Genomic DNA, 24,096 nt, shown 5'->3' on the forward strand with positions numbered 1-24,096 from the left:
TCTGTTGTTTTTTGCCTCTTGGCATTTGCTTAACTTGATAGGGTTCTTTTAGGATTCATAGACCAATTAAAACCCTTATCTCTAATCTGTCAGATCTACAGCTTCGTGGAGTACACTTTCTCTAAGTAACCAGGAGGTGGCGTCTGTGAGCCACCTATTCCCCTCAAGCCAGTTCTCCCCCACTTTGTCTTTGTGGTGAGCGGGGATGTGAGTCTTACAGGGTCCAATTGGTGTAACAAGCTTGTGTGTGTACTTGGTGTTGTCCGCCCTGTATATGGGGCATGTGTCTGGTGGTCGGGGTGGGGGCGGCTCTAACAATCAAATCTCCCTGGTGTTCCTGGAGATTTAAAGCTTCTGCAATAGTCTAATCCTTCAGTTCAGTCCTGCCACAGTTTGTCTCTGCCACTGACCCACAGGTACTTGGTATTGGCGCACGGCCCCTGAGACTTGTGAATGGGTCCCTCTTCCAGGCCGTGCACCCCTAGGTCCTCTGTTGAGGGATGACAGTGCTATGTCACAGGTGAGCGCTGTCCCCCCAGGGTGGTTCTGGGTTGCAGGGCTGTGTAGGGACGCTCCCAGTCTGCTGAAAGAATGGCTGAATGGGGCGTGTTAATGCACACTGCTCTGCTTTCCCAACTCTGGGACAACCAGCTGAGGGTGCAGGGAAGGCTAATGTCCACGCGCAATTTTGTGGTGTGTGCATGTGTTGTTGGAAACACTTCCCATCACACTGGGCTGTCTGGGGCAGCTCTGGGCTGTGGAGCCGGCGACTGGCAGGAGTGTTCCCTGCCCACCAGGAAGATGGCTGTGAGGGGACGTCCCCCTTTTCTTGGGAAGTTGTGGTGTTTAGTGAATTTTCTCAGCCTCTGGACTTATTGCCTTGTGTCTCAGAGCTCTCTTAGTTCTGCTCTTGTCGTGACTTGCTCAAATTGCAAGTCTTTGAGGCTTTCTGTATTGGGCGACTTAGAGTAATTGTTTTAGAAAATGAGAAAAAGTTTAAAAAGGAAAAAAAGGAAGGGCCTTCCTTGCAGATCTAATGGGTTATTGAAATGCTAAGAGACAAGGCAATTAGGGCCATTCAGGTATGATCCAGGGAGCAGAGAAACCAGTTTTTCAGACAAAGAAACTCATCTTCTGGATTTGCATATGAGCCTGACTCTGCCTGAGCTCTGCCCTTCCCCAGTCTATGTTCACCAGAACTCCAAAAAGTCTCCGCTTTTGTTTTGGGGTTTTCCTTGCTGTTTGTGCTATCCCTATATCCTCTCTGCCAGGCTGGCTGCTCCTGGAGTCTCCAGTGTCTGGTCTCAGTCTATCTATGCTTGGAGTTTGGATCAGTAGAACGAGTTTCCAATAAGAGCCGCAACTGCAGTTCTCCCTCCTCGTTCCCAGAGCTGATGGCCCCTCCTCCCATGGGACTGAGCCTGGCAGGGAGGGACGCAGGTCCCCTGGCTGCAAAAACTTACAGATTTTGCTGATCTCAGCTGTTCCACATGTTCATGAGTGTTGCATGAAGTATGCCCAAAGTCAAATTGCTCTGTGGTGTCCGGTCCACGCAGTTCCTGGCTTTCTACCTACTGCCTTGGAGGAGTAACTAAAATGTACACCTCACCACTCCACTATCTTCCATAGTATCTTCTTATAGTCCTTTTTATTTTAGTGGGGTCAGTAATAATGTCCCCCTTTTATTTCTGATTTTAGTTATTGTGTCCTCTCTCTTTTATTTCTTCATCAGTCTAGCTAAGGGTTTGTCAATTTTTTTGATCTTTTCAAAGAACTAACTTTTGATTTTGTCGATTCTTTCTTTGGGGTTTTTGTCCTCTATTTCATTTATCTCTGTTCTAATCTTTGTTATTTCCTTCTTTCTGCTTGTGTTTGGTTTAGTTTGCCTCACTTAAAATCCTCAGTGTCTTTGTTCCTAGTAGGAATTTCAGGTGTAACCTGATGCTAAATCTGTCTTACAAATGAAGTAAATAAGACTCATAGAGATTAAGGACATTTCTAGGATCAAAAAGCCAGTAAAAGACAAAAATAAGAACAAGTCTTCTATTTACTGTAATATTTGCTGCTTGTAGCACCTGTTACTACATTTGACCAACATGTATCACCTGATCACTGCTTTGTCTGTCACTTTGCTCTCTTAGCCATCCCATTAATGCAGGACTATTTGAATGGGAGAATTAAAACTGCCACCAACTCGCTCAGATTGGCTGGGTTCGTATTATTTTACAGAGCTACCTTGATCATTTTGCTATTCTTCACATTCTCTCCTTTACATGTTTGTCAAAACACCATTTCAGCTGAGCCCTCTCTTGATACACTAGATATATTTCAGGCACTCAGTGTATTAATGGTCTGTAGCAAGGTTTCTTCACCTATTCCTCAAGGTTTTTATGAAGCCCCTGAAATTGTATGCAAACTTCTATGTGTATGAATAGTACCTGGGGATATGGTACATAGCTTTCATCACATTATTTAAAAGAATTGTAACCCAAAAGGTTGATGGGATGAATATGGTGAAAAAGAGAGAAACCTCAAGTGCTCCAGGATACCATTCTTCAGGCTCCATCTCTCCATGAAATTTCCATGTGGCTGTGATTATTCTATCTCCCTCTCTGGGACTTTTAGCTTCTAATGTGTTTGATGAGACCTGCTAAGATTTCCTCTAAGAACTATGGCAATGAAAAAGTCAGGAACTGAAGCACAGTAATGTAATAGAGAGTTTTTATTACAGAGTATCCATATTGAGAACTACAACAGGAACTTATGGATCACTCAGGGGTGGGACTTTGAGATTGGGGTGGGATGGAAGTGCTGTAAGTTCATGGAAATAAGAACTAAAATTTAGAGAGAAATAACCACTAGAGGATTGGACTGAGAAATGGTAAAACAGAAAGTCAGGTATGTTGCAAGACATATGGGTGGGGGAAACATGGCAATCAATGGAAAAGGCCCAATAGCTCCAAGGCTCTGGGGAATAAACTAGCAGACTAGGTTCTAAGTGAGTCCTTATGCCCATAGTTCATTGGTTCCCTTTCCCTCCACAGCCAATCTCTCCAGGACCCCTCCAGAGGACCAGGTGAGCTTTATTTCCTGTTCTTTCTCCCACTACTACCTGCAGTCCCATATCCCCCCCACCCCTTCCAATTCTTCCTGTATCCTCTTTCTATACCAGCATGTTCCAGTTGTCTATTCTGAGGTGAAGACAAAGCTCCCAGATGACTTAGCTGGAAAGATCAGCTCTGAAGATGAAGATGCCTTGGACAGTTATGAAAATGTCCTACTCATGTGACTTATTCCTGATCTAGAGCCTCTGGCCCAGTTGAGTTCCCAGGATCTCTGAAGAAACCCACTAGTTCCAGCTTCCCAGTCCTTCTCACCCATGTGCATCACTCCCAGCACTCCTGATTCATCCATTTTGAAGTGTGATGAGATGGTCCCTGGAAGACTTCACTAGAGTGACCAGGATCCACACTTAAGGGAACACTCTGGGTACCTGCCTGATCCAATGTGTCCCCTAGAGTCTGGTTTAAGGAAGGGGAATAAAGAGGGAGAAGGCCTGCTATTGAAGAGTAGAATCACAAGTTTTGGCAAATTGGGCTTTGGACAGAGAGAGAAAAGAATGAGTGAGCCAAGACTCAGTTTAATAAATCTATAACAATTCTATCCCTGGAGAATCATCTGCATCAATTGGTTTAACTATGAGTGGTAGCCCATAATAAATTAATAATAACTACCAACAATAAGTTAATAAACTATGGCAAATATAATAAAAATGCATAGCCCTTACAGCCCTGCTGATACTGCCTACACTGTCAGGAATCAGTTGCAGACAAAAGAATCCATTCCAAATGGTTTATAGAGAAAGGAATTTAAAGTTGGTTCTCAGGTGCTATACAAAACCATTGGAAGAGTCAGAAAAGCAGGCTGTAGGCTAAGTTTCCAGAAGCAAAGAGTAATTATGTTAATGTCACTGGGGACAAAAGAAATACAAATTAAAATTAAAATGTTTAATTTTTCAAAATTAGAAAGTTAAGTAACAACCCTGAAGACCGAAATTTGAATAGGACACATAAATATAAATTAAGATAAAATGTTTCTTTTTAAAAAAGATGTGTACTTCCTAACCCTGTCCATTGAAAAGGCCTAGAAACAATGACCAACCCAATAACAGTCAGCTTCCTTGCATAGATTGTAGTCCCTAAATACCATTTCTTACTCAAAGGAAATACAACTGCCTTTCTTGTAGGAACTGTAGCTTTGAGTTATCAAATAGCTGATGTAAGAAAATTTCTTCCTTGTAGAATTCCAGTTAATAAATGAAGAGGGAGTTATAGAATTTCTTAAGCTGCCATTTTGTGTGGATGGTTCATGCTGAACCTACTGATCAACATTAACATCACAAAAGAGGCCACCAAACATTATGTGGCTCCTGATGGAAGCCCCAACAGTAGCTACAAAGCATTTGTGTTCAGAATATCAAATTTGAATCCAATCAAATCTCCAGATTGTCCTACCAGTTTATCAGAAATACAAAGGACAGAGGAACACTATGGGGATGCAATCAGCAAATCCAAACTGCGGAAAAAATTTGCAGGACATATGACCTGGTTTCTTCAAAAAATAAATGGCAAAAAAAAGAAAGGAAGGAAGAAAGAAAGAATGAAGTAAGACCTGTAAATTAAAAGAGACAAGAGATGTAACAACCAAGAGGAATAAAGAGGTCTAGTTTGGATCCTGACTCAAACAAATCAAGTTAAGAAAAAAGATAACTTGTGAGATAATAAAGAACATTTGTACACTGACTAGATACTTGATATTATGAAATTATTTGGGATTTGGGATATAAATTATTGTATTATAGTTGTGTTTTTATATAAAAAAGAGTACTCATCTTTTGGAGCTCACACTGAAGTATTTGTAGATTAAATGATATGATTTTGTTTTAAATAATTCAATGAGGGGAGGGTGGGTAGGAAGTGGGTGGCAGGAGGAAAGAGAGCTTATACTATTCTCTTCTTTTGTATGTTTTTAAAATTTTCCACAATAAAAATTAAAATATCTATGTGCAGAATACCACCTCAATTCATCACCTCTGTGCTTCCACTCTTGTCTGAGGCACCATCACCTCTCCCTTCTGTTACAACAGTGGTTTCCTAACAGGTCTCCTTCCTTTGCCCCTTTCCTCCTTACTGCCTATTCTCAGTCCTGCAATCAACTCCCAACATTTTCCTGCACAAAACCTCGCAATGACTCCTCATTTGCTTACAGAAAAGGACAGCATCCTTAATGGCCTGCAAAACTCCACCTGACCTGCCCCCACCACTGTCTCTCTGACTTCATCCCCTTCTACCTCCCCTCATCATCTCTTCACAGCAGTCACACTGTCCTCACTGCTGCTCCTTCCACACATCGGTTTTATGCTCATTTAGGGCCTTTGCACTGACTACTCGCTTTACTTAGGATGCTTTTCCTCCTGGATACCTATCAAGGCTTTCCTCGAATACCTGCTTCCCCCTGAGGCCTACTCCGAATCACGTATAAATTCAGAAATGACTTTCCCCTCATCTTTGGCACTCTCCATCTCTTACCCTGCTCTACTTTTTCCATTTGCCCGTAGAAGAAATCTCCATATCACTTCATATCACTTTCAAATATATTGTAAAATTTACTTATTTATTATTGTCTCTCTCCCTCTTCCAGAAAGTAAGTTTCTCACGAGAAACAACCTTATCTGTTTTGTTCACTGATGTATCCAACACACCCCAAACTGTGCCTGAAATGTAGTAGGTACTTAATAAATATTTTTGAGAGAATAAAGCATCTGCTTCAGTGAGGAAAAATCAGTGCCCCCTCCATGTTGGTAGGAATCCAATGTAAATGACCCACCAATGCATAGAGAGCTGGCCTGCAAGGACCTGGTTCTGTATCAAAGGTTCAGGTTTGGCCTCTGTGTCTGTCCAGTTGGGTGGTTAGCAGTGGCACTAGCCACATCAGCCTTGGTAAGCTGATAAGTATGTAACTAAGCCCATACCTTCCACCAATACCACCTGGTGCACGAACCCATTGTACAATCACTAGAGTAACCGGGGAAAGATGGTGACTGACATTCACCCAAGGCAAGCTGTCATGTCCCCCTGATTATTGAGTCTCCTCTGCAGTAAGGTCTTTGATGAGCATTCACCTAACACAAATAGTCTCATACTTTGGGTCCATGTAAAGAGGTACATACAAATAACACTTCCTTAATCTTTCACTTTTGTTCTTCACAAAGTCCCTGACAGTATGGTCCCAACCACTGGCCACTGCTCATTAATCAGAATAGATATCCCTACCTTGGGATATCTCATGTTCCATGCAATGTGGACCATTATATGTGCCATTCACAGTTCTGCCACTAGGACGATCCCGCCCCCTCTAAACAATCCTTCAGAATCTACCTTGAATGGAGCTATAGAGCTTAAACAGACACCACCAGCTCATACCAGAGTATTTAATTAGGATAGATATTTTCCCCCCTCCTCTGTCAATTGGTCATAGGGAACCCACCACCAGGCCATAATTGTTGATTGAGGCAGAGGTGGGAGAGCAGCAGAATGTGAGCCAGCCACTGTTTACTCAATTTACTGGTGACTTCAGTTCATGCCTGAGTCAGATCTCTTTCTGTAAATCACTCCCACTTAATAATGGAATGATCCTGGACATATCTGATTTTATGGTAAGTGGATCAGACAACTTCCAGTTCATAATGGACAGCTCAGTCACTGGTGTCCCATGTTTGGGTGATCAGTGATGACCACGACCCAAACTAGCCAAGAGCTTTCTCAAAAGAAAGATCATTACGTGCTAAAGAAGGAATAGCTTTGTTCCAAAACCCTAGGGTTCTTCACTGTGGTACTCCCATCAGGGCTTTCTACAAGCTTCATGCAACACCCTGATCAGCCATGGTGTTTTGGGGCCCTTTGGATATTCTGGGTTATAAAAGCAAAGACTAAGCTGGTTGCACTGTAGCCTAAACAAGCTGAAGACCTCTTGTTTGCTCTGGACCCCAGTCAAAGCTAGCAGCTTTATGGTTTACTCAGTTAGTGAATCAGAACAGGAGAACCTAATGTGATGTATGTAGCTTCCAATATCCAGAGGCACATCAAATGTTGGGCTTCTTTCTTTTTTTTTTTTAAACAGTTTTATTCACACACCATACAATCCATCATCCAAAGTGTACAATCATGGCTTTCGGTATAATCACAGAGTTGTGCATTCATCACCACAATCAATTTGAGAACATTTTCACTGCTCCAAAAAGAAAAATCCCATATCCCTTATATTCCCCTATTATTTACACTTGGCATTGTTATGGAACCTTTGTTACAATTGATGAAAGAATATTGTAATATTACTGTTAACTATCAAGCATAGTTTGCATTAGTTGTATTTTTTCCCATATACAACTCTATTATGTAATAGTGATCTACATTCGTTCTAGTTCATGGAAGAACATTCTCATATTTGTGCTGTTAGCCACAGTCACCATCCACAACAGGGTTCACTGTGTTACACAGCCCCGTGTTTTATCCTCTAGCTTTCCTTCTAGTGACGACATGACCCTAAATTTCCCCTTTCAACCACAATCACACCCATAATTCAGTGTTGTTAATTACGTTCACAATAATGTGCTACCATCACCTTTACCCATTTCCAAACATTTACAATCAACCTTATTAAAAAATCTGCACAAATTAAGCATCATCTCCCCATTCTCTACCTTCATTCTATCTCCTGGTAACCTATACTCTAGATTTTAACTCCATGAGTTTGATCAATATAATTAGTTCATATTAGTGAGATCATACAATATTTGTCCTTTTGTGTCTAGCTTATTTCATGCAACATAATGTCCTCAAGGTTCATCCATGTTGTCTGATGCATTAGGACTTCATTCCTTCTTACAGCTCTATAATATTCCATTGTATGTATATATCACATTTTGTTTATCCATTCATCAGTTGATGGACACTTGGGTTGTTTCCATCTTTTGGCAATTGTGAATAATGCCATAATGAACATCAGTGTGAAATGTCTGTTCACTCCCTGTTTTCAGTTCTTCTGCGTATTTATCTAGTAGCAGGATTGTTGGATCATATGGCAATTCTATACTTAGTTTCCCGAGGGACCACCAAACTGTCTTCCACAGCAGCTGCACCATTCTACATTCCCACCAGCAGTGAATAAGTGGGTTCTTTCTTAATAGAATGGGAGCAATAACTTATCTTGCTTTGGAAGGACTATCCCAACACATTATAAAGGGTCAATTACAAAGTAAAACCCAAGAGGAGAAGACTTGCATATCAAAAGAATTTGCTAATTTGTAACAACAAAACCCTGGAGAGTTCTTGTGGGAATTTGTAACAGCAAAAATCTTGGTATTTTTCTGAGGATCTCTAGGGAGGGAGAAATAGAATTTTGTCTGGAGCAGAATTAATCGATACAGGTGCACTTGGCAAAGATTCTGGATTCAGTGTACTGGCTCAAGCAGCTGAGAGTGTTCCTAATTAGTTGCTCTCTTGGTAAATCGAAACCTGAACCCAACAATGGCCTGGGCTAAATGAAGGCAAGGTAACAGCAATTCCACCTCAACATTCTTATCTCTCTAAATCTTTGAATTTCTTACAACATAGAAGAAGCAATTCAAAGATTTAGAGAGACAAGAATGTTGACATGGATGTATCATGTATGATGTACTCACATACACCTTGTGCTGGTTTGGATATATTATGTCCCCCAAAAGCCATGTTTTTCAATGCAATTTTGTGAGGGCAGACATTCTTCTTTTGATTGCGTGGTTCCATGGAGATGTGACTCAATTAACTGTGGGTGAGACTTTTGATCAAATTATTTTTCTGGAGACATGGACCCCGCCCACTCAGAGTGGGTCTTAATTAAATCACTGGAGTCCTATAAGAGAGCTCACAGGCAGAAGGAGCTCAGAGCAGCTGAATGAGACTTTTGAAGAGATACATGGGAGCTGACAGAGATACTCAGAGATGCCTGGAGTTGTGGCCAGAAGGACGTTTGCAGATACTAAGCTAAGGATACACAGGAGCTGAGAGAGGGGCTGAAACATCCTGGGGCCAGCAGACATCAGCCACATGCCTACCCAGCTGACAGAGGTGTCCTGGACACCATCGGCCTTTTTTCAGTGAAGGTATCCTCTTGTTTATGCCTTAGTGTGGACACTTCTATGGCTGTAAAACTATAAATCTGTAGCCAAATAAACCCCCTTTATAAAAGCCAATCCATTTCTGGTATTTTGTGTGTATTAGTTAGGGTTCTCTAGGGAAACAGAATTAATGAGAGATATCTACAAATATAAGATTTATAAAAGTGTCTCACGCAACTGTGGGTATGCACAAGTCCAAATTCCGTAGGGCAGGTAGCAAACTGGCAACTCCAATGAAGATGTTCAATGAACTCCTCAGGAAACTAACTGGCAACTTCAATGAACTCCTCAGGAAATGCTTCGCTGGTCAGCCGAAGAAGTGAAGATCCTCTGTCTGTCTCCTTTAAAAGTCATCAACTGATTGGATTAAATTCAGCTGACTGCATTCTCTCATTGTGGAAGACACACCCTTCACTGACAACATCAGTCACAGCTGCAGCCTATTGACTGATGATTTAATAAACCAGCCTGTTGGTTTATTAACCAGCCACAAACATCCTTGCAGCAGCAGTTAGGCCAGTGCTTGCTTGACCAGGCAGCTGGGTACCATCACCTGGCCCAGTTGACACACGAACCTAACCATCACATTGTGTAACCACAGCATTAGCAAACTGAAACAGACACTAACTTTGTCTCCCAATTCAACCCAGAGGACATTCCTTCCCCCATAGCATTGAAAAATACATTAGTGATAAAAGTACTAGCATCTTTGAAAAGAATCAGAGAAGCAGGCCAGGGACAAAGGTGTAGATTCTGCCTCTGAAATGGGCTTCCTATTTACAGTAAGTATGATGGAGTCCCAGGACAGTAGGGAACAAGGCAGGCAGGCTACTGAAATAGGAAGCAAGGCCAGAGTGGTAATCAGAATAGGATGACAGACAAGGTCTTTTGGATCATGGGACCAAATTAGATGGGTAGGCCATATCTGTATAATTGATAACAAACTCATAGCCTGGCTTGACTCATCAAACAGAGGCATGGCTACTCACTTTTTATGCCAATTACTATGTCAATCAGGGTTTGAAGGCAGACAACAGAATCCACTCTAGTTGGTCATGTACAAAGAGATTTAATACAAGATATTGGGGGGCTAACAAAATCATTGGAAGGACTGGAGAGTGATACTCTTGGTTGAACCTCCAGGAACAACTCCCAGAAGCAAACTGCTCAGGCAAGGGGGCATCCACTGCCACCCTTGTTGACTCAAGGCCCACAGTTGTCTCTGTTGCTACTGGAGAAGCTCCCAAATCAAGAAGCTGCTGTCACTGTTCCTCAACACTATAGAATTAGAGACTGTCCAGACACTACAGTCTCCTGTTCTGCAGCTCAGAACAATCAAAATACCCATCTCCACCAACCAGCTTCCAGAAGAGCCACACAGTCATGATGTCAATGCAATTAAACCCACCTTCTAAATCTTGTAAGGGAGTCTGTTTAGTGGAAGTGAAGCTGCATGTGGAGACTTGGGCTTTACCTTCCAGCCCCTATTGAACAAGAAGTCATGCTAGAAAGGGGTTGGAGGGTATTAAGAGAACTAGCCTTCAGTATCTGCCACAATGGTCCTTTAGGAATGTTTTTTGTTTTTGTATAGTTGTAATAAAAGTCAGGGGTGGGGAGAGTGTATCAAAACAGAGTGTGGACTTTTAAATCCAAGAGATTTCCATTCAAGTCCAGAATGTGCCACTTATTAGCTGTAAGTCCTTAAATTAACTTTTAAAAGTTATGTAAATTATCTGGGTTCAATGTCCCTAGAAGCAAAATGAAGATGGTAGCTACCTCGTACAGTGGCTGTGAGCACATTTCTACCCCAAGGCTTTGGCTTTTGCTGTTTCCTCTGTCTGTGATGCTCTGCCCCTGGAGCCACTGCTTGCTCCCTCACAACCCTCAGAGCCTGCTCAAATGTTGTCTCATCTAGGAGGCCCTCTCTTAGCACTTGCTGAAAATAGCAGCTTCCCCTTCCCCAGCCCCCTTCACTCCTCTCCCCCTTAGCCTACTTCATTTTTCTACAAATTGCTTTTCACTACTTGACATTGTTTTTAAAAATTTCTTTGTTATATGATTCTCCCAACTATAATTTATGCTCCATGAGGACAAGAATTTTTATCTGTTTTGTTCACTAAATGTATCCCCAGTGCCTCTTACAGATCTCAATACAGGGTAAGAATTTAAGAAACACTAGTGAATTATGACAAGTATATGAAATAATTAAGGGACGTTCCTAATATTTGACTTTCATATGTAAACATGTGATAAATGTTAATTATTAATATTAATATTAATCCTACTGGTCTGTTTTTTAGGTCAACACACACTTATTGAACACAGTATACTGACATAAATCAGAAGTAGTGTCTTTACTTAAGAAGCTTCCAGAGTAATATATGGGAAGAGATAGAGACATGAAGAGATAATTTCCATATATAGTGAAAAGAAATGTTAGAAACGCACTGAACTCATGTGCCAGTTAAGGAAAGTACACTAACAGTTGTAACAGATGACCCTGGAAATCCCAGAGGTTTTCTAAAACCAAACGTCATCACTTGACTCCAGGTTAAAAGCAGAGCTCTGCTCCACACGGTCATTCAGTAATCATTCAGTCCTTACATGTTATGGTGTTCCCATCTTCAGGGCCTCCAAGTTCCCTGTAAAAGTGTGGCAGGTCACCCAAGAGATTTTGGGGGTCAGTCCTGAAAGTGACACGCATTAATTCCTCCCACACTCCATTAGCTGGAATGCAGTCACAGCTTCTCAGCCGAATTGCAAGGGGTAGGAAATGCAGTCCAGCTGTTGCCCAGGAAGCAGAGAACACAAATGTGGTAAGCATCCTAGCCAGTCACTACTGTGTTGAGCCCAGGGAAATTTTGCTGGAGGAGACAGCACACGGTAATTTAGAAACTGTTTGACATGTGGTACCAGGAAGATCTGAGCTCAAATCCAGGCCACAGTTATCAGCTGTGTGACCTTGGTTAAGTTACTTAAACTCTCTGACCCTCATTTTTCATGTCTTAAAAATGGGACCAACACTAGAATCTAATTCATAAAGTTGTTATGAGGATTAAATGTGTTAAGTCTTCAGCACAGTGCCTAGAACATAGTGATTATTTGATAAATGTTAGCCTTCAGGAGGAAAAGGAGGAGGGGAGGAGGGTGTTGATGGTGGAAAAGGAAAAGGAGAAGGGAAAGGAAAACCAGACACAGAAAAGGAAGGGCCAGGCAGTGATGAGAGGGGCTTTAGACAAATAGGAAAATATGTAGAGGTATAAAGTAGCAAAACATGCTCAGAAAATTATATGCAGTTAAATTTACTTGCAGAATAAAATTCTCTATAATGGAAAATCATGTCAGATAATCAGGAAAGGGTAAGATCCTAGCAGGGCTTGGTGCCATGATAAGGGGCTTTATCCTGTAAGTATAGGTTTTTAACCAAGAATCATGGTCAGATTTGCTTTTCAGATAGATGTTTCCGGTGGCTGTGTAAAAGATCAGCATAAGGTGGGTGAGAGTGGAAGGGAAGGTGCTTAGGCACTGTCACTGTCATCTCATTAGCCACAGCCAGATGCTTTGGGGAGAAGTGCAAAATTTGTTTTACAGGAAACTCAATAAAAGTAGTTGACTGATTGAAGGTGAAGAAGGGAGTCTAAGATGACTCCCAGGGATTTCACTTGTGCAACTAGGGGCACGATGGTGTCATTACCAGCAACAGATGGAAGCACAATCTAAAAGCTCCTTGGCCACACTCCAGTCTCACCAGTTCCTCTCAATTTTATGTTCCAAATTTTCTTCCAAAGCAACATCTAGAAAAGCTGAGATTCGCATTTGCTTCCTTTCCCACCAGACAGTCACTTTTTTGTCTAAAGTTTCTGCGCACCCCCCCCCCCAATTTTGAGAAATTTTGACAATTCCTTGCCTTTACTTATGAACCAAGTTAGAAACTTCACCTAGATAATCTCTAGGATCCCAGCAGCTCATAGAGTCAATGATTCTGCCATGCACACTATCAACCTTCAGTGTACATCAGCTCCCTCCAGTTTCTTGCTTGTTATACTTAATAAAATTCCTAACATTGGTTGTGAACTTGAAATAAGATGTAAAAACTGCCCCACCCTAATTTCAGTTTGTGAGACCTAGAAAGAGGAACCCCAAGATAAATATATCATTTATGTTTTTATGCAAAAGTTTCTGGGTGATTGGACTTCCCAGAGGCATAAAAAATGATTCTTCAAACATTTACATAAACTGGGGTGGTTGGGGGGAAGCACCCCAGACCAGCTGGTTACTATTATTTTCTGGTTAAAAAAAAGAAGGTTTTCGTGACAAAAGGAGGTCATCTGTACTGGGCTCTCCTTCCCTGAGAACACACTGACACAAGAAGCCAAAATCCTTCCCAAGAAGTGCCTGGGGAACTGCAGAAAGGAGCACAGAGAAATTGACGCAGGATAAGCTACACAATTTGCAGGGCCCAATACAAAATGAAAATGGCTCTTGTTCAAAAAGAGTCATTAAGCATACTAAAACATAAAGCTTTTTCCTTTCTTCTATAGTCTCTCCCTTGACTTGTCATGGTGTCATTTGCTGTTTAATATCATTCTAAGTAAAGAAAAATTAAAAATGTGAAATTATTACTGCAAATTTTACCCTTGATCTTATGTTGTACAATGCCAGTTTTAAATGCAAAGGTAAGGGTATTTAAGTCACGTGGAATCGCCAAAGCTACACAATTCTTATTTCATAACTTGCATATCCATATGCATTTTGTTCTTATTAGAACAGTGGAAATGCTGGGAACAAACAACAACAACAAAAACACAACTAACTCAACTCTTTTTATCTCATTTCTTGATATGTACACATTTTCCCAACACTTTCTGTCCTCAGTTTGCTGGGGAGTAAGGAAAAGGAACTATAGTTTGTTCTATCTTCCCTTTTTCTTCAATGTTATCACCTAAATGGTTGGCTAATACTAGAAGAAACTCAAGCAAGAAAGGTTATGATGGAGTTCCTTCATTGTCGTGCTTCTCAGTACACCATTAGCTTCTCTCTGTGTTTGAAGCTAGTGTGTTTGAATGCAAAGTGTGGTGTCTCAGGGCTGTTAGTGCTTGTTCTCAATCATCGACATAACACATTCACCTTGCATTGTACTTGCTTTGAGTCTCACTAAGCTCCTACACATCATGGGTTCACCAGAATGCTGTGTTCATGGGGCATCACAGATGCTCTATGCAAATAGTAGGCAGCAAGGATCACATGCTACAGGTATCTCTTTTGCTCATACAGCTGCTCCATTGTCCTCTCAGACTCAGAAAACACAAGTTCAAAGATAAAATTATTAGGAATTTCAAAGCAGCAGCAGCAGCAGCAGAGCATTCAACCAAGCTCAGGGCCCTTCCCACCATGGGGCCTCTGGTGACTGCACAGGTCACATGGCCATGAGGTCAGCCCTACTTAACCGCTTTCATCAAGCCACCAGATCCTGGTCCAGGGACGTTCACCAATGGAAAACAGATCTTCTAGAATCAAACAGGCCTGAAACAAGTTCTGATTCTTTTGCTAAATTGTAACTATTTGAACCAAGTGTTGGAATTTCTAAGAATGCTGGAATGGGACTTAAAAGAAACTGAGCCTGAAAGCTCTGGACTGAGAACAACTTCAATGAAATAGTTACTGAGTAAACTGAAAGAGGAGCTGAGGTCAAAGTTCAGGGTGGCAGCCTTATAAAATAACTTCCATTTGTTCAACGTCTACTATGTACTTTGTGATATATGTTTTACAAGCATCTTACTTAGTCCAGACAACTAAGGGTGAGGATAAGTAAGCCTGCTTTATAAATGAGGAAACCAGGATTCAACTCTTGGGTTTCCCCAAAATCTCCCAAATTGTAAGTGCCAGAGTTAAGATTCATTTTAATACCTGTCTGATTCCAATAACTATATTATTCCTGCACCACAGGGTTCTTCCCTGCCCAAGTGTTTAGTTTCCTGAGCTGCTCAATCAAATACCATGCAGTGGGTGGGCATAATAATGGGAATGTATTAGTTCATGGTTTTGAGGTCAGGGAAAAAGTCCAATCAGGGCATCGAGGCCATGCTTTCTCGTGAAGACTGTGGCATTCTGGGGCTGGCTGCCGGCGATCCTTGGTCCTTAGCTTGTCGCATGGTATGCTGGTTTGAAGTTGTTACGCACTCCAGAAAAGCCCATGTTCCTTTAATTCATTCCTGTGGATTAAAAAACCTATTGTGGGTAGGGCCTTTTGATTAGGTTGTTTCCATTGAGATGTGACCCACCCAATTCAAGGTGGGTCTTAATCCTTTACTGCAGTCCCTTATGAGATGATAAAGGACAGAAAAAAGCCAGAGAACACAGAGAAAGAAACCCCCAGAGAAGCTTAGAAGACAGCCCCAGAGGAGCTGAGAGAGCCACTGAAGCCAGGAGCTGAAAGAAATGAAACCCAGGAGAGAAGGACCAGCAGACGCCTACCATGTGGTTTGCTATCTGAGAGAGGAACCCCGGATACCAGCAGCCTTTCTTCAGAGAAGGTATTGTCCTGTTGATGCCTTGATTGGGACATTTTCATGGCCTTAGAACTGCAAATTTGTAAAGTAATAAATCCCCAGTGTAAAAGACAACCCATTTCTGGTATATTGCATGATGGCAGCATTAGCAAACCAAAAACAAATGGCAAAGCACGTAGCAGCATCTCTTGGTTTCTCCTTTCTCTTCCTGGTTCTGTTGAAATGCTCCCTCTGTGGCTTTTTTGCTGTCTGTTTATAAAGGATTCTAGTAATGGGATTAAGACCCATCCTGGGCCACACCTTAACTGAAGTCACCTCATCAAAAGTTCCTACTTACAATGCGTTCACATCCACAGGAATGGATTAAGTTTAAGAACATATTTTTCTGGGGTACATACAGTTCCAAACCACTATATCATGAGTCAGAATCTGAATAGATAAGGCAGATGCTGTAGTGAGATGGCCAAGTTGGAAAAGAACTAAAGAGACAAGCAGGGTCTTTGTGCAGAGATTTTAAATGGGATTCATCTTAGTAAGTCCAACATGTATTCTAAGACAGGGGGAGATATGCTTAACAAACCTAACAATGGGTGCCTGTTTTGATTTTTTTCCCTAAATATAAACTGGTAGCCAAATTAATAAGGAAGAAAAATCAATATGAACAGATCAATAGGAGGTGCTCAGAGATTGAATTAAGTGGGGGAATGGGCGTGGATTGAAGAACCAGCGAAGAGTCTGAAGGCTGGGGAGCTTTTGTTGCGAGGAAACAAAGCCACAGCACACAGAGTATGGTCAGCATTCAAGGACTTAGAAGCCAAAGGCAAGCCACTCTGACCCAATATTCCTTCCGGTTATTGTCAGTGAAAGAGTAGCAAGTGTGTAAAAAGACTCAAAGGCATGGGTGACTTGCCTCAAAACCCCAGATATCTGAGCGTCTGCTAATGGTGGAGATCAGGCATTTTCTTTCTTCGTTATCTCTAGCTGTTGCCCTTGCTTAACAAACTCAGGAAATTGTGAAATATCCCAGTAAATTAATAAATCTTGTGATCCTGGTCAGGAATACTCAAACTACAAAACATGTATTCATGCAGTACAGAGACATGCTACAACATGGATGAGCTTCAGAAACATTATGCTGAATGAAAGAAGCCAGTCACAGAAGACCACATGTACTAGAATCTAATTATGTGAACTGTAGCAGGCAAATCTATAGAGACGGAAAGTAAGTTAGTGGTTTCCTGGGCTAGGGGTGGAAATGAAGAGTGACTAAAAATGAGCACCAACTTCTTCTTGGGGTGATGGAAATGATCTATAATTAGTTTGTGGTAAAAGGAGTGGATTTTTTCATTGTAAAGTATATCCCAATAAAGCTGTTTTAAAAATATGCATTCACCTACTGATTTTTACTAAGCAACTTTGTAGAAAAGCCAGAAAGTAGAAAACGAATAGAACTTTGAAAGAGTAACAGACTTTGGTGTCACACAGACCCAAGTTTTGAATATGCCAAGTATACATTTTTTTCTTTGATTTTTACAACAAACTAATGAGGTGGGCATTGTTGTTACCATTTTAAAGATAAAGAAACTTAGGCTCAGAAAAGTTTGATAATTTGCTCCAGGTGACCCAGCTAGTAAGTGTCAGGACCCTGAGTCTCTCTGGCCCCAGAACTGGGGCTCCCTCACTTCCCTGCCTCATCAGAACATCGCCTATGAGATTCCCCTCAGGAAAATGACCCAATGGCAACATTTAAGAAATGAAGTCCTCTTTTTAATTAGGAGATGATTTCTCCAGATTTGTTTTCACTGCCAAGACTCTCTCTCCACCTTATCTATCCTTCCTCCCTGCCTCATTATGTGAAAATTTTCCCTTGATTGCTGATGGCCAAACCATCCTTCTGTTCAGCCTACAAAATTCTCCTTGTCACTCTGAGCGCTACTGAGGGGATCTGTTTTCATATTGACAGAGCCCCAAGAGTTACCCCGGCCCACCCAATGATCATGAGATTCCTGTGATCAGTTCCCTACTCCCTAATTCAAATATGTCCCTTCCCTTGTCCTCCAAAAATCTCAGGCTTTGAACTGCAAGTGTTGAAAGGAGTTCACTGTTCATTTAGAAACAAGAACACCAAGTTTCCATTTTCTGCCACCAGGGACTCAGAAATAGGCTCTTAATTATTAACCATGGTGTCTACCACTGCTTTAGCCAGCTTTGGACTGTGCCGCACCTAGATGCCTGTTTACACGTCTGTGACTACTGAATCTCATTATCAAAACTTGTTAAGCTAATGCTCAGATGGATCTGGGTTCCAGTCCTGGCTCCACCACCTATATTATCTGTGGGTCTTTTGGCAAAATACTTAATCTCTTCAAAACTCTTTTTTCCTCACCTACAAGATGAGGATAATACACCTGCTTGACAGAATACTGCCTGAGTGTTGATGCAAAGATTAAATAAGATAATATTTATAAAATACCTGGTGTGATGCTGTGTTGTAGTAAGCATTCAATATATGGTAGCTATTATTAGGATAAGGCTCTCTTTCAATTCAGAATAAAAGCATTTCTACCACATTTTACTTTCTGAAACCAACCACAAATGACAAAAGGAATGAAAAGTGAAACTCCATTTCCAATGAAATGTTTGAAAAGCCACATCCCTAATCAAAAATACAAAGAACAGCTTTTAAACACAGTGAAGTCCAAACTGCATCAAGGGAAGAAAGAAGCTGACAGCTAATTCAGCTTGCCATACCTCTTGGAAGAGTTGTGAGTTCTCCAGACCAGTGGCAAAGACCTCCAGGTCCAAACAAGTGAATCCTTACAGTGAAGGTCAAGGTCTGGGGAGTAGAGAAGCTGCAGAAGTCCTTTAAAGGGCTGAAGGAAACACTCTGCAGACACAGGGAGACATGGCAGGTGATATTATCTCTTATAGGTGTGATCACTGTCGACGGAAGAAAAGCACAGGCTAAATCACCACGCAGAAAACTTGTGAAATACCAGGGCTTCACTCCAAGCCAAGCAGACCTCCTTCTGACCCCCAATGTGGAGAATACTGCCAGGATGGTGAGGAGACTTCTGAAGTAAGATACTGAAGTCTCCACTGTCTGCTGATCATTCCCCCAAACTATTCTTCAATGAATCGATACCCAGGAAAGAATGGCTCTAATTCAAGATGAGCTATAATTAGAAGGTCACTAGCCTGAGATTCAGGCACATATACTACAAGAGAAAAAAGCATAAGGCAGGCAGAGAGTCTAAGCCAGAAGAAGAAGAATATCAATGAGCCAAAAAGAAAAAAAGTCAGATAGTCTCTTTTCCAAGATATCAAAGAAATAAAAGAAAGAACTCACCTCTTTGATATGAGTTCAAATAACAGATACATTAGGGTTGAAAAAGATGAAAAGAAACAGAATACTGAAGATAAGTTAATAAAGCTCAAAAAAGATGGGAGAGGAAAATAAATCATATTAAAATCAGAAAAAGAAAAAGAATAAAACCGACTGAAAACATAATGATGAAGGATAGATTTGAAAACATGTAGAGGGAGATAAAAGTAGGCTGATTTCTTCCCTTTTTATCAGGAAATCAGTGGCCAGTATCAAAGTCAGATAAACCAAGAAAGAGTGCTCTAAGAATGGCAGTTACAAGGTAAACCACTAAGAAAACTAAAAACGAACTATGATCCTTTAAAATAGAAACAATGTAATACACCCTTTAAAAAACACAGATTATAGTGTAAAAGAAAATAAGGTATCTAGAAAAGAAAGTTTTATAGCATGAAATTATATAGAATTAAGACCAACCATATTTGTCATATTAATATGCAAATGTCATAAATAATCCTATAAAAGAAATAGACACATGGGATCTAAAAACAAAACCCAAATGTATATTGTATATGAGGTACTTCTGAAACAAAGTGACCTAATAGTTAAAGGTAAAATGATGGTTAAAGGCAGACTAAATAAACAAACAAACTAGGAATCATGACATTAATATCAAACAACTCAAATTCAAGCTAGAAAAAAGCGTTAAATCAAACAAAAAGTCACTATATAATGATAAAATGCACCAAGATTGACTATGTATTTCCATGCATCAGATCATATAGTTTTAAAATTCATAAATCAACCAAATGTAAGTCTTATGAGGGTATGCAAGATCAATTTAACATATTTAATAAGCTGGCTATAATCTGCATATGTAAAACTCTGTATTCTGAAGATAAATAATACACCTTCTTTTTAAAGGCCCATGGAATATTTTTTTAAGTACATATTAAAACACATAGAAAATCTCAATAAATTCCAAAAAGCTGAATATTTTTACATGCCATATTTTTGGATTAAAATGTAATGAACAATAAGTTGTCATTATTAATAGCAAAATAGAGGGGGAAAGTCCTACCACCTAGATATATAAAAACTCTTTAAAATTCCCTGCGTCAAAGAGGAAATCAAAACTGAAGTTGTAAGCTATAGAATATAACTATAATGAAAAGAATAAGTATCATAATTTATGAAATATGGCTAAGCCCAGAGGAAAAATTTTAGTCCTAAACACTCATGTTACTGAATGAGAAAAAAACAAAAAATATTCAAGTCAAGCATTTAGGAAAAACCAAAATGGGCTACGAAAAGCAGAAATTTATAAATTAGAAAACAGAAAAATGGAGAACTGTTAATTAAACTCATAAAAGAAAGAACTGACCTGGGAGAAGAATGAAAGTCAAAGCAGATCAATTATCACAGTAGAAATTTAGACAGTTACAAAGGAGCAAGCCTATAAACATAGTATCATAGCCAAATTTTTCTAGCTTTCAAAGAATGGATAATTCTGAAGTTATTTAAATGGTTTTGGGGCAAAAAAAAAAATAGAAGAAGACTTCCTTAATATGATAATAATTATACATTTATTTCAGGCCAAAAATCAGATTCACATTTAATGAAGAATACTTAAATAATTTCCAGTAAGTCTCAGTAGAACATAATAATTTATCATTATTCTGGCATTATGTTTTTGTTAGGAGAAGTCAGTTTGTGCTGTGGTAACAAACCTCAAGAAATGAGTAATTCAGAACATAGAAGTTTATTTTTAATTCAAGTTACATGTCCAACAAGAGTCGGCAACCACTCTGTTTCAGTCACCTATAGACCCAGGCTGTGAGATGCTTCACCATATTGTACCTGCCGTCTCTGGAACAAGGTAGCAAGGTACTGGTACAAGGACAGATACATAGACCAATGGAATCAAACTGAGAGTTCAGAAATAGATCCTCACATCCATGACCAATCAATTTTTGACAAGGCTGCCAAGTCCAGTCAATTAGGGGAAGAATAATCTCTTCAGCAATCAGTGCTGGGGGAACTGGATAACCATATGCAAAAGAATGAAGAGGGACTCCTATATTGCACCATACACAAAATTAGCTCAAAATGGATCAAAGACCAAAATACAAGAACTAGGACTATAAAACTCCTAGAAGAAAACACAGGGAAGCATCTTCAAGATCATGTGTTAAGCAATGGTTTCTTAGACTTTACACCCAAAACACAAGCTACAAAAGAAAGAAACAGATAAATAGGACCTCATCAAAATTAAAACTTTTGCACATCAAAGAAATTTATCATGAATGTGAAAAGACGACCTATCCACTGGGAGAATATATGTGGAAACCACATATCCCATCAGGGTTTAATATCCAGAATATATAAAGAACTCCTACAACTCAACAATAAAAAAGACAAACAGCCTGTTTTAAAATGGGCAAAAGACTTGGATAGATATTTCTCTAAAGAGGATATACAAATGGTCAAAAAGCACAGGAAAAGATGTTCAACATCATTAGCCATCAGGGAAACACAAATCAAAACCACATGAGGTTCCATCTCACACCCACTAGAATGGCTACTATCTAAAAAGCAGAAAATTGCAAGTATTGGAGAGCTTGCGGAGAAACAGGAATACTCGTTCATTGTTGATGAGAATGTAAAGTGGTGCTGCTGTGGAAGATATTTTTTTGGCAGTTCTCTGGAAAGTTAGGTATAGAACTACCATAAGACCCAGCAATCCCATTTGTAGGTATGTCCCCAAAAGATTTGAAAGCAGGAACTCAAACAGATATTTGCACACCAATGTTCATAGCAGCATTATTCACAACTGCAAAAGATAGAAGTAACTGAAGTGTCCATCAATCAATGAATAGATAAATAAAGTATTATTCAGCCATAAAATGGAATGAAGTTCTGATACATGTGACAACATGGATGAAACTTGAAGACATCACATAGAATGAAATAAACCAGACACAAAAGAACAAATATTTTATGATCTCACCAATATGATATAATCAGAATGAGCAAACTCACAGAGTCAAAATCTAGAATATAGGTTAGCAGGGGCTGGGGTAGGGGTAGGGAATAGAAAGTTAATGCTTAAATTGCACGAAGTTTCTATTTGGGTTGATGGAAAAGTTTTGGTAATGGATGGTGATGACGGGAGCACAAAATTGTGAATGCAATTATCAGCTCTGAATTACATATGTGAATGTGGTTAAAAGGAGAAACTTTAGGTTATATATATGTTAGCAGAATAAAATTTAAAAAATACACAAAGTACATAGGACTTTACAATACAGTAAACCTTTTTGTAAATGATGGACTATAGTTACTAGCACAATTAAAAAAATATTCTTTCATGAATTGTAACAAATGTACATACTAATGCAAGATGTATAATAAGGTGGTATACGGTAGTTCCTTATTTTATGCAAGATTTTTCTGTAAACCACAATTTCTCTAATAAAAAAAAAAGAACATTCTTAAGGAAGATATAACATGTCCATCTCAGTTATCTATGTTGTGTAACAAATGACACCAAAACCTCTTGTATTAAAACAACAGCAATTCCATGGGTTGGCCATGCTCAACGGGGCACCCGGGTGAGTTGAGGTCACTCCTGGGACTACATTCAGTACGGAATTCAACTGGGGCAGGAATACCCAAGATGCCTTAACTCACATAGCTGGTGCCTTATCTGAGGTGGCTGGAATGAACATCTAGGAACTGGGCGGACTTTCTCTCCAGCTGGGCAGTCAGACTTCTTACACGGGAGGTCAGGGCTCCAAAGTAACAAGAGCAGACGTTTCCAAGCCTCCGAAGGGTTAGGCCCAGAACTGGCACAGCTTCACTTCTGCTGCATTCTATTGGTCAAAGCAAGTCAGAAGGCCTGCCAGATTCAAGGGCAAGGGAGACAGCGTTTACTTCCTGATGCCAGGAGCAGCAGCCACAAGAATCCATATCCTGCTCATACGAACAGGTTTACCTCAATCTTTTTAACGACTACATTGTATGTCATTGTAAGGATGTATCAGAAATTTTTAAACAGTCCAAAAACCATAGTTTCTCACGCTGCTTTCAGTTCATCAATTATGAATTATGCTGCAATGAGAATTCTTGTACAGCTATCTTCATATACTGCCATTAAGGTAATTTCCCAGCAATAGAAATGTGGGGTCAAGGTATGGGCTTTAAAAAAAAACCCTAACATCTCTTTTTTTTCACTTTGATCATAAGGAAGGAAAATCTGATCAGTAGTTAAAGAAGGGCACGCCCACTTCCTTTTTCTGATTCACCGATGCGTCCTGCTGTTTTCAAAAGTTTCTCAAACTGGCGGTGCTCCTATGGGCTGGGGTGAACAGCGTAGTGACTGTAAGATCAAAACCCTGTCTGTTATTCCTGAGAAAGGTTCTCTTCTGGTCCCCACCTGAGCCAGATCTTCATGCTGCTGTGGCTGTCCCTGCTGGTCTTGGGTGAGTGGAACAGCTCAACACGGGCCCTGCAGGGCTGGGGGTGGAGGGGCTTTTCTCTTCCCGCCGTGGGCTTGGGCCTTTTGGGGGCTCAATCCCTGTTCAGAGATCGTCTCCCACTTGGGGAGACTGTGTGTCCAGGCTTTACTGTACAGCTTAGAGCTTCCTTTCCTGAAGCTTAAGGAAAGGTGAAAACTGGAGAAAAAAAAAATAAACCTACCACCTTGCAGAGAAGGAAACCATAGTAAACAAAAGCTCTGATCTATTTTTCTTCAACAAATACTTTAGGAAGCCTAGGAAATGTGTTAAATTTGTTCGTTTGCATTGTCTTATTAGAGAAGAGTTTGCTTTCCTCTCTGCATTTTTTCCTTGTGTGGCAAGCCCGGATCCTGGTTCTGGGCAGGAGAGGGCAAGATTTCTGACTTGAAAGATGCCTTGTTCTTCTGCACACAAATGTGAACACAGCAGCATTGGCAGATTAAGAGCTTAAGGAGATGGGGGTTCCTAAGGGATGTGACATCCTAATTGTGCCTGTGGGTGTGCATAAGTGCTCATGAATTGGTACAT

General features: G+C 40.3%; 1 protein-coding gene across 1 annotated transcript in view; it reads left to right on the top strand.

Annotated features, from left to right (window-relative positions):
* LOC119512715 (Fc receptor-like protein 5) overlaps window positions 1-24,096 on the top strand; it is a 90,849-nt gene that overhangs the window by 34,122 nt on the left and 32,631 nt on the right. The window contains exons 11-13 of the mRNA XM_037807545.1: window positions 3,045-3,076; window positions 3,173-3,285; window positions 23,468-23,532. Coding sequence (XP_037663473.1) covers window positions 3,045-3,076; window positions 3,173-3,285; window positions 23,468-23,532 — 210 coding nt within the window. The remainder of the gene's footprint in view (window positions 1-3,044; window positions 3,077-3,172; window positions 3,286-23,467; window positions 23,533-24,096) is intronic.

The sequence above is a fragment of the Choloepus didactylus genome, chromosome 2 (assembly GCF_015220235.1).
Source record: "Choloepus didactylus isolate mChoDid1 chromosome 2, mChoDid1.pri, whole genome shotgun sequence".
Classification (NCBI taxonomy): domain Eukaryota; kingdom Metazoa; phylum Chordata; class Mammalia; order Pilosa; family Megalonychidae; genus Choloepus; species Choloepus didactylus.